Source organism: Lactuca sativa, chromosome 6 (assembly GCF_002870075.4).
Source record: "Lactuca sativa cultivar Salinas chromosome 6, Lsat_Salinas_v11, whole genome shotgun sequence".
Classification (NCBI taxonomy): Eukaryota; Viridiplantae; Streptophyta; class Magnoliopsida; order Asterales; family Asteraceae; genus Lactuca; species Lactuca sativa.
The window spans coordinates 74183701-74199880 of record NC_056628.2 but is presented as its reverse complement, the minus strand read 5'-3'; the positions used below and the strand labels follow the sequence as shown (position 1 = coordinate 74199880).

The window sequence follows — 16180 nt, the reverse complement described above, 5'->3', positions numbered from 1 at the left end:
TAGACGACGCGCATTTTATTATAGGTGCCCTCCGTGTTTTTTTTAGACACTAATTTAAGGGCGCGCAATAATGCGTGTCTTCTATCCTAAATTTTTTTGAAGAGATGACATTTTTCTAATGTCACTCTCCTTTGCGTAACATAGATCAATGAACGTCGTATTTTGCGCGTCGTAAAAGGCTTTTTTTCTTGTAGTGAAACAATCAAACATCTGAAAATTAGAACTGGATTTAAAGTTTTGAATTCTGAATCATATATCAACAAAAAATATTACGTTCTTAAGTAAAAAATCTAAAATGTAGGTAGAATATATAAAGTCAAGTCTTGAGAAATCTGAGAACATCACAAACCAGGAAAATATATATATATATATATATATATATATATATATATATATATATATATATATATATATATATATATATATATATATTTATAACCTTTCAGTATTTGATTAGATACCAGGACTAGGAACGTGAATACAAAATAAAATCATAAACAACACTAAAACATCAGAAAAATTAAAATTGGATTTAAATTTTTGAGTTTTGAATCATATATCAACAAAATAGTTACATTGTTAAGTAAAAAAAATGAAACGTAGGTAAAAGCTAGAAATAATTGACAGTTCAGTTTCCAGCAATCTGAGACACAGATGCACAAACAAAATAAAAAAATTAAATAAATAATAATAAAATATAAGAAACATGAATAAGAAATCAAATCAGAAACTAATACTAGTTGAAAAACAAAAGAATCTAAGGAAAAAAAACAAACAAAAAAAATTATGGCCAACCTTATGGTTTTTATCTCATTCGTCGGGTGCTTTGCAAATTTGCATTCACTCGACATAACTGTTTATAATCTGATGAAGGCTGGTAAGAGGCTATGAGAAGGGAAGAAATCATGCGACATAATTGATTATGAATCATTATTTTGTTTAGGATTCACGAGGCAACGAGTAGGATTCACGAGGTGTCGATTTGATTAATTGGTTCCCACCAGATGTAGATTCCTGAAAGACACCCTAAACGACAGTATTTGCTTAACGTTACTTCAAAACGCGTTCCAGAGTCTGGATAAAAGAGGTTATTTCATTGGCCTAAAGTTCAGTTAATTTGGTAATTGGGCCCTTAGAAGACATATACATCAATTTATTATATATATATATATATATATATATATATATATATATATATATATATATATATATATATATATATATATATATATATATATATATATTTCAGAAATCTTGGGCCCCTAAGAGTCGTGGGCCCTGGGCGATCGCCCGGGTTGCCCACCGTCAGGACCGGCCCTGAGAGGTCCCCATTAGTTTTCTTGTTGTACATGAGTATATGTACGGCTTGCCTTCATAGAGGTTACCTAACAGCCCAGGTTACACTGTTTGTGGGCCGGCTCTGCCGCTTCTTGTTTGAGAATTGGAAGATGAAAATCAACAATGAATTTCGGCTACAGAGGCGTCAGTGATTGTGAAGGAGAAACAGAAGCAGTAGCAGCCAAAAGAGAAATCAGCACTAAAAATCGCTTCTCGAGGTTCTGGTACCATCTTTCTCAAACTTTATGCTTCTTTCTTTGTAAAATGAGAGGCCACTTAATTCATGAAGAATTACATGTGTTCATTGGTTAATTATGCTATGTGAGACTCTTACTTTGATTTATTTTATGTATTCCGTAGTACAACTCTTATAGGTTTCATGACTATGTTCAGTTAGCTCTAAGGCTAGACGGAGTGGGTGTGGGAAAGAGGTGAGGGAAGCTTCCCTCACTCCTGCACACCACTCCGTGGGTGAGGGAAAGAAACGTGGGAAAAGAGGTGGGGGGGAGGGGGTGTCGCACTCTCTCTCCTCACGCAATTGGTCAACTTTTTTTTTTCTTTTTATCTTTTTTAATATTTATAAAATTATATACCTACTATAAAAATATAAAAAATATATCAAAATTTATGGTTTGTAATTCCCTACAAAATGAGTATAATATATTTATGAAATATATTAAAAAAAAGTGAGGGAAGAGCTTCCCACCCATTCTTTGGCTTTTAGGTGAGGGAAAGGAAAGTGAGGGAAAGAAGGGTATGACCCACCAAAAGTGAGGGAAGAGTCCATCCCACACCTTCCGGTCAAAGAGGATGCCTGTTTGGGATTGAGTTTTAGTTTTTCTAAAAGTCTACAAGCTTAAAAAAGTGTTGTTTTGGAAAATAGAAAAATAATTATGAAAACAAGTTTAAAAGTCATCCTCCACATTTGAAAAGTTCTTATGACCTTATCACTAAAAATAATTATAAAACCACTATAAGTTAATTCAAACAATTTTTTTTACAATGATTTATTAAGTTGTATACTAGTTTTGAAACCCATGTATTACATGAGCTAAATTAAAAAAAATAAGTATAAATGTTAAAATATTTCAGAACTTTGAATTTTGAAGAAAATAAAAAAACAATAAATTATTATAATTGAAATGTTTTTTATCTTTTAAATTTAAACAAATAATTTAAATAAAAAAAACTAATGAATTTTAATTTGAAAATTTTGAAATTAAAAGGTAAGTTTATTAATGAAATTGATATCAATTTATTACTACATTTATTGCAATTATTATATTACAATATTATGTAAATTTAATAAAACAGAAAACTCATAAAATAACATATGGAAAAAAAAATAATTCAAAATACCCACAAAATAACATTTGTCAAAATGAATAAGAATATAACATGTGACAAAAAAAATCTTTATTTATTAGAGTAAGATTAATGCCATATGTTACCACATAAGTTAAACCGAACATTTTGTTAGAAACATTTTTATTACTACATAAAGTAATAAGTACTTTTACCAAAAAAATGTTTCTTGAGTTAAACAAGAAATCCCAAACACCCTTTAGAATCTAGCTGTTTTACTTGATTTTTCTCCTAGAAATTAGTATAAGATGTGGTTATTGAGAAGGAAGATTTTTTAAAAGATATAGAAAAAGTTGTTGCGTCGTCCCTGTCTGTCTAGAGGGTTTCTTCTCACTTTGGGCCAGCAACTACAGTTAATTAAATGTCTTGTTGCTCTCATTATTACATTGTTGAATCAACATAGCATTCTGTTTGCATTATTAATCGAGATTTCATACTTTTCTACGAAATAAATTATGGGATGTTCATAGTCTGCAACAATAAAAATATGGTCGGATATTTTTTATGGTTGCATTTTAGAACTATATATATATATATATATATATATATATATATATATATATATATATATATATATATAACAATGTATGATATTAGTTCTGGTCGCTATTTTATATATTGTTTTGTGTGTGAAAAAAATAATTTGTTTAACATAGTGCTAAAGCTAAGGAGGTCCAGAAAGTGTGATTGTCCACTCATTAACTTATTGAGTTAGTAAAAATGTTATTTGTTTTTTGGTAGAGATGGTCAATGAAAAGAATACATTCAATTGTTTTTGAAGTTATAATAATCAGTGGATTTCTTACCCTTTTTTAATGTTGCTACTATTGTAGCTCTTTTAACAAACATATGCATTTTTAACAACGTAAAAGAGGATGTCTCAAACCAAAGTGGACCAACTTCGCTTATTTTTAAGGGCATCTCTAAACCAACACCATTTTTCAAGTTAAAATGCTCCAACTCAACACTTTCCAAATCCAAAAATGGAGTAATACTCTTCACCAACTCCACTTCTTTTGCACTAAAAATGGAGTTACTCCAAAATTTGTGTTATGGTTGGAGACGGTCTAACAAGTTCACAAATTAATTAATTTAAGTGAGAAAAGTTAATTTCATAGTCATTAAATTCTTAGACGCAAATAATATAATATATATATACTATAATTCAATTCATCATCTTTAATTTGTCTTGTGGTTTTGCTTAAATTCCATAGAAATTAAGTATTGTATGCCCCACACAAATAGGCCATCCATCAATTTGAGGCTGTTCACTTGAGTCCTTCATCTTCTCAATCGAGACTATATAAACCCTCATGAGGGGCAGTTCATATATGCTTCAATAGAATCAAAAAATCCCCAAGATTTGCTTTAACATAATGAATCCTTGTGTTTTTATAGTTTTCTCATTTCTCTTGATATGCCTTGAGACTACAACTGCCAACCCATTGGTAGCAACGGGAGGAGGAGATGATAATGGTGTCGTGAAGAAGTGTTTGGATAAGGAGAGACATGCTCTTCTTGATTTCAAAGCTCACCTCCAAGACCCCTATGAAACTCTCTCTACATGGAGAGTTGAAGAAGAAGAAGATTGCTGTAAATGGAGAGGAGTCACATGCAACAACCAAACAGGTCGTGTCATTGTGCTAAGTATTAGCTCTGGTGGCCTTAAAGGTGAGATTAGCGATGCTTTGCTTAACTTAAGCTACTTGACTCATCTTGATCTTCACTCAAATTCTTTTCATGGAGTTATTCCCACCTTCATTGGTTCCATGACCGAATTAAGGTACCTTGACCTTATTAATAACTCTCTTCATGGAACCATTCCCTGGTCAATTGGTTCCCTGACCAAATTAAGGTACCTCAAACCTGGCAACAATTATCTTAGTGGAACCATTCCCAGGTCCATTGGCTCCTTGACAGAATTAAGGGTTCTTGGCCTTTCTCATAACTCTCTTTCTGGAACCATTCCTCCAGAATTGGGAAACCTCACCAATTTGCAATGGCTTATCCTTCAATCTGTTGGAAGATGTAGAGTTGAGAACCTAGAGTGGCTGTCTCATCTATCTCATTTGCAACAACTTGTTATGGATGGGATTTCCCTAGCCAAAAAAAATCATTGGGTGGATGTAATTTTGAGCCTCCGGAAACTATCAGTTTTAAGTTTAATAGGATGTGAGCTGTCACAAGTCATGTATCCATATTCTTCACATCTCAATTCTTCTTCATCTATTCTTTACCTTTATCTCGGAAACAACCGTCTCAACTCATCAATGTATCATTGGCTGTTTCCGTTAACCAGCAATAGCCTTCTCCGTCTTGGTCTCGCTATAAACATGTTAGATGGGATTCCAAAATATCTTGGTAGCCTCTGTAGCTTGAAAAGTTTGTACTTCTATAACAACTCTGCAGTGGTTGAATTTCCTGTTTTTCTGAAAAACTTGTCTGGATGCACATCGCTTGCATTACAATACTTGGATACCTCTCATACCCAATTTACAGGTTCACCGTCCGATGAGATCCAAACACTGAAAAATCTTACCTATCTTTTTATGAGTTCGTGTAATCTTGGGCCTCGCTTTCTTAAATGGACTCAAACACTAAACAGTCTTCAGTATCTTAATATTGCCAATAATGGAATTTCAGACACTATTCCTCTGGATTTTTGGGATAAGTGGCCTTCTCAATTAAGATATATGAATCTCTCTTTCAACAACATCAGCGGGAACCTACCAGATTTATCAACAAAATTTGACAACAATTCAGTGATAGATTTGAGTTCCAACAATTTTTATGGTCAAATAACTGATGTGTCTTCCACCGTGGCATTATTAAATCTTTCCAGAAACAAATTACATGGAGGAATCTCTTTCTTATGCCAAGTTGTCCATGGGCTTTTAGTGAGTCTTGACCTATCCTATAACTTGTTAAGCGGACGACTACCAGATTGTTTGTGGCATTTTAAAGAACTAAAAGTTCTTATTCTAGAACACAACAATCTATCTGGAAGGCTTCCTACCTCTGTTGGATCTCTGATTAAACTTGAGACATTGAATTTATAGCAGAACAATTTCTCTGAAGAGTTACCATTGTCTTTAAAGAATTGCACGGGCTTAAAATCATTGAATTTGGGATTCAACAAGTTTACTGGTAAAGTGCCTGCTTGGATTGGGGAAAACTTATCAGGGTTGTATTTTCTTTTCCTAGGATCAAACAACTTCTTCGGAACCATCCCCTTGCAATTATGTCAATTACCAAATCTTCAGTTCCTAGACTTGTCACTGAATCATCTCCATGGAACTATCCCCTCGTGTTTCGATAATCTTACAAGCATTGCTCAAGAAGGATCCTTACCGACAAAAAACGTACATTCCTATTCATTTCAATGGTTTTATTCTGAAGGTGGTATTTATGACGAACTTTATGATGAGTATGTTGACCGTGCAATGATCAAGTGGAAAGGACATGCATTTACGTGAATTCACCCGTAATCTGGGATTGTTGAAGAGCATTAACTTGTCAAGCAACAACTTAACAGGAAAAATCCCATATGAAGTTACCAATCTTTATGGACTGTGTGTACTCAACTTGTCAAAGAATGCTCTACATGGAGAGATTCCGAAAAAAATTGGTCAAATGCGACAGCTTGAAACTTTGGATTTATCTAGAAACAACTTGTCAGGAGAGATGCCATCAAGTATGTCTTGTTTGACTTCATTAAGTTATCTAAACGTATCATACAATAGCTTGTCAGGGAGAATTCCATCCGGCACTCAACTGCAGTCTTTTGAACCGTCAAGATACAACGGAAACCCGCGACTATGTGGACCCCCACTTACCAAAAAATGCCCAGGAAATGAAGAATCAGAAGTACAATCGGTCGTTGGTAAAAGTGAGGGTGATGGGGAAGAGATAGATGAACTTGAAATATGGTTCTATATTTGTGGGGCCAGTGGTTTTGTTACTGGATTTTGGATAGCATGTGGCACTTTACTTGTCAGCCGTCGTGGGAGATGTTCATTTTTTCACTTTTATGATAGCTTCACAGATTGGGTTGATGTGAAGGCGGCGGTGTCGTTTGCAAATCTGCGAAGGGTTGAACGTAGATAGTCATGTAAAGTCATGCTTGATCACTTGTATTTGGATGGGGATTTTAATTCCCTGTTATCAATATATAAAATTGTCACCAAGACCATATGGGTGGCCATTCTCCGGTTGACTGAACTTTTATATTTTAAACATATTAACGCTGTGTTTTTAGAATTAAGTATTCTATAGGACAAATTAGATAGCCAAAGAAAGAACATGAACACTAAACTTGGGATTTTCGGTAGGGGCTATCTTTTCATTTATTGGTTTATGCAAGAATAATGTATGTATGTGAGCTTATGTCTTTTGGATTTCATTAAATCGCCATACACGCGGTAGGTTTATTAGGAACTAATCTAGTAGACTATTTTTCATACAGATTCCATGGTCTAGAAATGAAGAAATCTTTCTAAGCATTTTCTCAAATTACATTCAACATTAAAAGATAAGATTTAATATATATATATATATATATATATATATATATATATATATATATATATATATATATATATATATATATATATTATACCTTATAAAACATCTTTAGTCAAATGCTGAATTTTAAGTCGTATAAAAATTATTGCAACATGTTCAATCAATTTATGCATTATAAAATAAGCAAATCATATTTGGTCATCGAAAAGTTTTAAACCTTAAATCTCCATGGCTATTGACTAGGTCACAATTCCCTATGCTTCTAACAACCACCCCACTATATCTTCCCCTTTCTTCTGCCCTATAATGTTTAATCTTCTTCACCATTTATGTAACCTTCCTCACCTCCACTCTTCTCCATTTCACTTCTATCTCACCTCTTTTTTTGATCTTCTTTGCCATTCATTCCACCACCAGGTTACCATCTCACTTTCTCTCGATCCAAGAAACAAAAACCATGTCACTCACCAAAATTGTTTTTTTTTTTCCGTTTAACAATTGTTGAGGGCCTATGCCACCAAAATAGGTCACGACCACCGCCGCCACTCCTCCGATGTCTACCAAGTAGCCTACAACAAATCCCAGATTTGAACCGAATGAACCATACATCAATTTCTCCTTTGTCTCTCCCTACAAACCATAACCATCCCTTTCACTACATGAAGGTTTCTATCTTTAAATCATGTATCTATGTATGTGTACTTATCTATGTTTATTTGTTTTTCTAATCCTATAAATGGTGAACTTTTATCATTGTGTTGATATGCATATCTAAATAGCACCACCATTACATCCATGGCTATCAACACTACATCCACCTTATTCAAATCGGACAATGGTTCTCTCTCTCTCTCTCTCTCTCTCTCTCTCAAATTGGGGATTATTGCACCATCACGAGGTATGGCTGCTAATAATATTTATTTTCGATTTATATGTTTACTTGTGTTGTTTAATTTTGTCATTTTTAGATCTTCTTTTTGATGTACAACCTTTTCTTTTTGTTTGAGCGTTTCTATTTATATGTTTTGTTGTTTGAAGGGTTCCGATTAGCTGGCTTTGTTGTAAATCAAAATTGCTTTAGAATGATGCTTCTTCACCGAGTAGAAAGAATAATTATTAGTAACTAGTGTTTGATATCATAATCTCGATCTAAAACTTAGGGTTCCTCTATCCCCCTTTTAAGGTTTGGTTTCTTGATTTAATGGCATGTTCTTTTCTCGATGCAGATGAAATCCTCTTTCTCTCTCTTCGATCTAATGGTAAGTTTTGTTTATCTTCTTTGTTTCTGTTTCTGAACTTGCAAGTATGATTGGGGATTTCCTGCACTACAGATGAATTTTACTACTTTTGGGACCAACTACGAATAAATTTTTAACCATAAGGGCCATTTCATGTAATTAGAACAACCAGTTAACAGAGGAATGACTAAAAAGTAACGATAATGACTTAATTGGCATGTAAAATAAAAATTAGATGACCTATTGCGCAAAAAAAATAACATAAATGCTCAAATCAGACCAAACCTAAAACTTCATTGTGCTACGGTGTCATTATCCATACAAAATAATAACAAAAACAACAATCATAAAATGTTTCATTTTACAATTTAATCCATCATACCCAATGTTTTGAAAACCTGATCCATCAGCTTAGCAGTTTGATGGTTCAAACGGTTAGACCAGTACAAAAAACTAGATGACATTCACTAAGTACACGCCTGCATTTCATGGGCCTGACACATTTTTCAAGCAAAACAAGTTACACTGTTTATGGGCCACTTCGTCTTATTGTTTTTTGGTTAGATGAATTTCAGCTACAGAGGCACTGGTGAGGGCCACACCAACTACAATTACTCAAAAGTCTTGTTTCCCTCATTACATTGTTGAATCACCATTGCATTCTTTTTACATTATTAGACCATCTCCAACCCATCTCCATTTTTTCTCCTATAAATGGAGTAAAAAATGGGGTAAATAGTGTTTCATCTCCAACCCTACTCCATTTTCTACCCCATTTTGTAACGCCCCGATTCTCAGGTATTGCTTAAATATGATTTATTTGGTTAAGCTCTACTCGACGAGTTGGTTGACCTACTCGTCGAGTAGCAGCGGGATGGGATCGCGTGTTAAGTGACCTACTCGACGAGTCTGTTTAGGGACTCGACGAGTAGGAGCTGGCAGATGAAACCCTAAATCCCGGGGTTTTCACCCCTATTTAAAGGGACCTTAGCCTCCCTTGGACCTCTTTACAGTTCCAAAGAGTCCTTGAGAGTCTGATTCGTGTGTGTGTGCCATTGTGTGGGTGTTTGAAGCTTGGAAATGGATCTTGGAGGAATAAAGCTGGGAGTTCAAAGGGATTGAAGCAAGGAAAGTGTGGGAAGCCAGAGTTACCTCAGCCAGCATCCTTTGGAGGTATCAAAGTGCCATATTTACTTCCCTTTTTCCTTTTTGTTGAGTTTCTAGGGTTTTTAATGGACTTTGAAGTGGATAAGGTGAGTATGGATTGGATCTGAATTTGTAACTTCAGATCTGGACCCTCCTTGGATTCTAGAAACATAAAGTTACAGCTTTGGTCATGATTGAGGTCCCCCTTGTGCATGAAGCCCCATTAAGAGCTTAGATTTGGCATTTAGAGCTTTTAAAGCCATGCATGCACGTAAAGTTTGCAACTTTACGTGATAAGCATGCCCTAGAAGCTTGGATCTGTGATTTGGAACCATTGCATGGCTCAAAATGGATCTGTATGGAAAAAGGACTGAATGGACTCGGCGAGTCGCAAGGTTGACTCGGCGAGTTGCATGAAGATGGTCGTGAACTCGACGAGTTGGATGAACAACTCGGCGAGTTCGGTGAAGATTGCCATAAGACTCGACAAGTTGAAGAACAACTCGGCAAGTCGGATGAGTTTTAATCAGGATATGTTTGTGTGTATATCCATCGAGTTGCAAGGAGGAAACTCGATGGGTGGCGTTAAGGTTTGATCGAGATTCAAAAGAACTCGACGAGTCAGCTCGATGACTCGGCGAGTTGGAATGTGCTTCAATGGACTCGGCGAGTAGCCGAGTGAACTCGGCGAGTTGAGGTCAACATGGAGTGTTGACCTTGACTGAGGACTTTGACCTTGATCAGGGGTTGACTAGTGGGTTATAGAGTACCTTATAAGGTTAAGGACTTATGAGTATAGTGTACTATGATCATAGGTGGTGGAGTCTGTGTCGAGTGATCCGAGAGTTGGAGTTTACCTTCCGATTCGACATCTGCGAGGTGAGTTATCCTCACTATATCGATAGGGTCTACGACGCCATGGCCGACCCTTTAGTTGTTATTGTTATGGTATGCTACATATGAATATGATATGCTTGATTGGAATCAGTGTAGACAGTATGTTATGCTTTTATGATCCGTAGGGATTGGTATGTTAGTGACCTGCTAGGTCAATGTTCTAGAGAATTCCACGATTGACGATCAGTAAGATAGATATGCTTGATGTTTGTATATGCCCGTATATGATAGTTATGTGCACATGGTTATTTGCTTGTTGGTTGGGTTGAGGCGGTCCTGCTTCGTGCTGAAGGCCAACATGCCCTATGAGCGGTCCGGGGAGACTGTAGGCCCACGTGGCGGACCAATCATGCCGAAGGGTCGGGGTAGATCCATATAGACTGTAGGGCCAGTAGAGCGGACCAGTCAGGCCGATGGCCCAATATGCATGTTGATTGTTTGATTGTTACTGATATGGTTTTATCAGTGTGGTATTGGTATTTTGGGGGTAGCTCACTAAGTCCTTGGGATTACAGTTTTTAGTTTATTGTTTTAGGTACTTCAGGAGACCATGGCAAGGCGAAGGCGTGACCGTACCGCTCCTCATCCTTATGCTATGATTTTGGGACACTCTGATGGATAGTGATCTGAAAACATTTTGTAAACAATCGTATGTTGGTTTTTATTTATGATTAAACAATTTAAATTTGGTGTAAATTTTATGGATGTTACACATTTTTTACCCCAAAAAGTATATTCCTAGAATATTCCATTTTTATAACTTATATATATATATATATATATATATATATATATATATATTTCCAAATACACGCCTCTACTAATTAGATTTTAACAAATATATATATATATATATATATATATATATATATATATATATATATATATTTGTTAAAATCTAATTAGTAGAGGCGTATATTTGGAAATATATATATATATATATATATATATATATATATATATATATATATATATATATATATATATATATATAAGTTATATTATATTATATTATATTTTAACTTAATATAAATTAGTATATAACATGATATTATAAATATTAAATATTGCATTTAAATTATAATTAGAAGATAAAATAAACTAAAAATGTATAAAATAAAAATGAGAGGGACTAAAATTAGCAAAACTCCACCTCTATTTTTGGACATATGAATAGTATTCCTGTAACGACCCAATTTTCATGTCCAAAAATTTCATTTTTGATTAATTGACTTGTAAAAATAATTATAAGAAAACACCATCTAATCATAACTTTTCACAAAAACCACAACTCATGTCTGAAAACCATTCACAAAAGTAAGAATAATGTCATAGTACAATCCTAAGAGACTCTAGTGCGGAAAACCAACATGTGTGTGTATGATGTGCTGCTACCGCGCCAGCTCCTTCCCCTTCGCTGAAGAGGTACTTGAAACCACAACTGTAAACTATAAGCACGAAGCTTAGTGAGTTACCCCATCATACCACATACCATACAATCACATAACATACATACTGCCGGACCATTCTGGGGTGCCGACCTACCCGTGTGGCCATTCTAGGGTGCCGTCCTACCTGTTTCAAGGCATTCTAGGGTGCTGACATACCCGTCGGTCCTAACAACCGACCCTTGGGGACTATTCCACCCCTACTGCTACTATCACATATATTATAACATAAACATACTATCAGACATATCTAGGGTGTCCGAACTACCCTTCGGTACTAACAACCAAACTTGGGGACTATTCCCCTCCTACTACCGCTATCACATTTAACATATCATGTCAGCCTATAAACATATAAGCACATACTGTCAGACATATCTTGGGTGCCTGACCTACCCTTCAGTCCTAACAACCGAACGCCACCACTATCACATATAACATATCATGCCAACATATAACATATCAGGTAGCAGCAAACCTAAATGATATCACAAAGACAATCATCTAACATACAACTCCTACCGGTAGGTCGACATTGTGGCCATAGACCCACCGCTACTGGAAGGTAACTTACCTCGATCAAGTAGCTACTGCCAAACTGTGTGGGTAGTCTCTACCTACTGCCACTCCGGAAATCCTCCAGCTACAATCCCCACAAAACACTCAGTCAGAATTGATATCTACTCTTAGGGTAAAATGACTATTTTACCCTCAACCAAGTCCAAGTCAAAGTCGACCTCAAGTTGGCCGGACTCGCTGAGTCCCTAACCCTTTATCCGTCCTTATCCACGACTCGACTCATCGAGTTTGGAAATGACTCGACGAGCTCCTCTGCTATATGAACATCGAATGATCCTTCATTTGACTTGCCGAGTTGTATGAACAACTCGTCGAGCTCACCTTCATCTGATGAATAAGTCCTGACCTCGACTCGTCGAGTTGTATGAACAACTCGTCGAGTTCATCATCAATCTTAAGGAGATTGCCTTGGACTCGCCGAGTCTGATCTAGTACTCGTCGAGTCCCATGAACTCCAGGTCTACAATTATGTCCAATGCGTTGGGTCACTATTTATGTCCGGTTACAACCCTTCCCACACTCAACTGAGTTCTTTAGACCCTCAACAGATATGGGACTATATGCCTTGGACTCGCTGATTCCCAAGAACGGACTCGCCGATTCGGTCACGTCCACACTCTAATTCCTCGACTCTGATGTACAACCTTTGATCAAAAGATAGATCTAAGCTTCTACAATCGATATAGCACGTAAAGTTACAAACATTACGTGCATGCATGGAAGAATGAGCTCAAATGGCTCAAAAAGGAACTCCCGGCATGCATAAGACTTTCCATGGGTTCCAAAACAGTTGCTTTTTGCCTTGGGGTCCCTCAAGAGCTCTGGATCTGAAACCCTAGCCCTCAACCATGCTTGCAATCATGGTTGGTTGCCAAAATGGCTCTTAGAAGCCCAAACTTTATTCACAAATAGATTCATAATGATGATGAGAAAGTTGTAAACTTCATACCTCAAATGTACTGCAAAAGATGCTCAAACTCGGATCCCTCTGGCCTCCTCTTGTTCCTTCAAGCTTTTCTTTCCTTCCTTGGATCACAAAGGCACCAAAATCACTCAAAAAGCCTTAGATCCTCACACACATGATTAGGGTTTGCTATGGGGGTCTTATGGGAGCAAATGGGACGAAGGGTGACTGAATGAGATGCTTAAATAGGGTGCAAACCCTTGGATTAGGGTTTTTGTCCAGACAACGTCTACTCGTCGAGTCCACAGCTTAAATTTTGCGTCCCATCCCGCTTCTACTCGGTGAGTTGGTCCTTCAACTCGTCGAGTCCAAGGCCAAAATGCAAGATATATAAATAGATAATAAATGAAATACGTACCAAGAACCAGGTGCTACAAATCTCCCCCACCTATTTTAGACTTCGTCCTCGAAGTCTGCTGCTCGTTCCAGAAACAGCTCTGGGTAATGCTCCATCATCTCGTCCACCGGCTCCCAAGTCCATTCTGAGCCCTTCCTGTGCTACCATTGCACCTTCACGAGCTCCACCCTCTTGTTCCTCAAATCCTTCGACTTACGGTTGAGGATTGCCACAGGCCACTCGATGTAATTCAGGCTGCCATCAACCTGAATTTCCTCCAAGGGCACCACTGCCGAGTCGTCCACCAGGCACTTTCACAGCTGAGAAACATGGAAAGTGTTGTGTATCTGACTGAGTTCGGCTGGCAAATCCAGCCTATACGCCACCTTGCCCACCCAGGCTATAACCCTGAACGGTCCAATGTACCTGGGGCCCAACTTGCCCCATTTCCTGAATCGGATAACGCCTCTCCATGGCGACACCTTCAGGAGAACCATATCCTCGACCTGCAACTCCAGGTCTGATCGGCACTTATCGGTATAGCTTTTCTGCCGACTCTGAGCAGTCTAAAGCCTGCTCCGGACCTGCTGAATCTTCTCTGTTGTCTTGAGCACTACTTCAGTGCTCCCCATTACCCTCTGGCCAACCTCGCCCCAACATATCGGGGTCCTGCACTTCCTCCCATATAGCATCTCGAAGGGACGACGGTCAATGCTTGCATGATAACTTATTATAGGAGAACTCTACTAATGGAAGAAGGTAGGTATCCCAACTACCTCTGAAGTCTAATACGCATGCTCGCAACATATCCTCCAGGGTCTGGATGGTCTACTCGCTCTGACCATCCGTCTGCGGGTGAAAGGCGATGCTGAAATGCGGACGAGTACCCAGCTCGTCATGAAACTTTTTCCAAAACCTGGAAGTGAACCACACATCCCTGTCTGAAATCACAGAAACTGGCACACCATGCCGCGCCACCACCTCCCAGATATAGATGCCGGCCAACTTCTCGGCCAAGATGCTCTCCTGAATCAAGATAAAATGGGCGCTCTTGGTCAATCGATCGACGATGACCCAGATCGAATCCACTCCCCGCGCGGTCCTAGGAAGCTTTGTGATGCTTAGCCTTGACCTTCCTGCAGGTCAAGCACCGCTCCACGAACCATGCCCCATCCCGCTTCATGTAGGGCCACCAATAGTCCAGACGAAGATCCATATACATCTTCGTCGCCTCTGGATGAATGGAGAACCGATATTTGTGCGCCTCCTCCATCAGAACCTGGCGCACACACCCGTGGTATGGCACCCACACTCTACGGTGTAGTGTCAGTAATCCTCGGCTGTCATAGTCGAAGGAGGAAACATGCCCCACGATCTGCTCGCTCTTCCGATGTTCCTCCTTCATGGCCTCCTGCTGGGCCTCCCGAATCCGCTCCAACAGCAGAGTCACCACTGTCATCCTCAGGCATATATCCTTGATCGGTGCTGCCTTGCGGCTAAGCGCGTCAGCCACCACATTGGCCTTCCTCGGATGGTAAAGGATCTCGCAATCGTAATCCTTTACCGCGTCTATCCACCAACGCTGCCTCATGTTTAGATTCGGCTGATCCATGAGATACCTCAAACTCTTATGGTCCATGTATATGGTACAACGAACCCCATAGAGGTAATGACGCCAAATATTGAGGGCAAATACAATAGCCTCCAACTCCAAATCATGTGTCGGGTAGTTCGCCTCGTGAAACTTCAGCTGCCTCGATGCGTAGGCGATGACATGCCCTCTCTGCATCAATATTGCGCCCAAACCTGAGATGGACGCATCGCAGTACACAACAAAATCCTCCATGCCCTCTGGCAGGGCTAAGATTGGCGCCGCGCACAATCTCTATTTCAGAGTCTCGAATGCGACTTGCTGCTCAGGCCCCTAGCGAAAGACCAGGGCCTTCCTTGTTAGCCTGGTCAGGGGTATGACTATCTTGGAGAAATCCTCGATGAATCTACGATAGTAGCCAGCCAATCCTAGGAAACTCCGAATCTCAGATGGAGACTTCGGAACCTCCCATCTCATCATGGCCTCTACTTTGGCCTGGTCCGCTGAAATTTCATTCTGGTTGACGAGATGCCCAAGGAACTGCGTCTCACGCAACCAGAACTCACACTTGGAGAACTTAGCATACAATTTCTTCCACCTTAAAGTCTCTAGAACGTCTCGCAGATGCTCCTCGTGTTCCTCCCACGCCTTGAAGTAAACCAAGATGTCATCAATAAACACTATCACAGACCGGTCTAGCATCGGTCTACACACGCGGTTCATGAGGTCCATGAATGCGGCAGTAGCATTAGT

The 16180-nt window shown here is 38.3% G+C and overlaps 1 protein-coding gene across 1 annotated transcript; it reads left to right on the top strand.

Annotated features, from left to right (window-relative positions):
* Positions 1–4043: 4043 nt before the first annotated feature.
* Positions 4044–7039, top strand: LOC111890139 (receptor-like protein EIX1). The gene is made up of 4 exons (XM_042896105.2): positions 4044–5761; positions 5844–5850; positions 5967–6065; positions 6151–7039. Exons 1-4 carry the CDS (start codon positions 4080–4082, stop codon positions 6808–6810), a joined length of 2448 nt encoding a protein of 815 aa, XP_042752039.1. The 5' UTR covers positions 4044–4079; the 3' UTR covers positions 6811–7039.
* The last annotated feature ends 9141 nt before the right edge of the window (positions 7040–16180 follow it).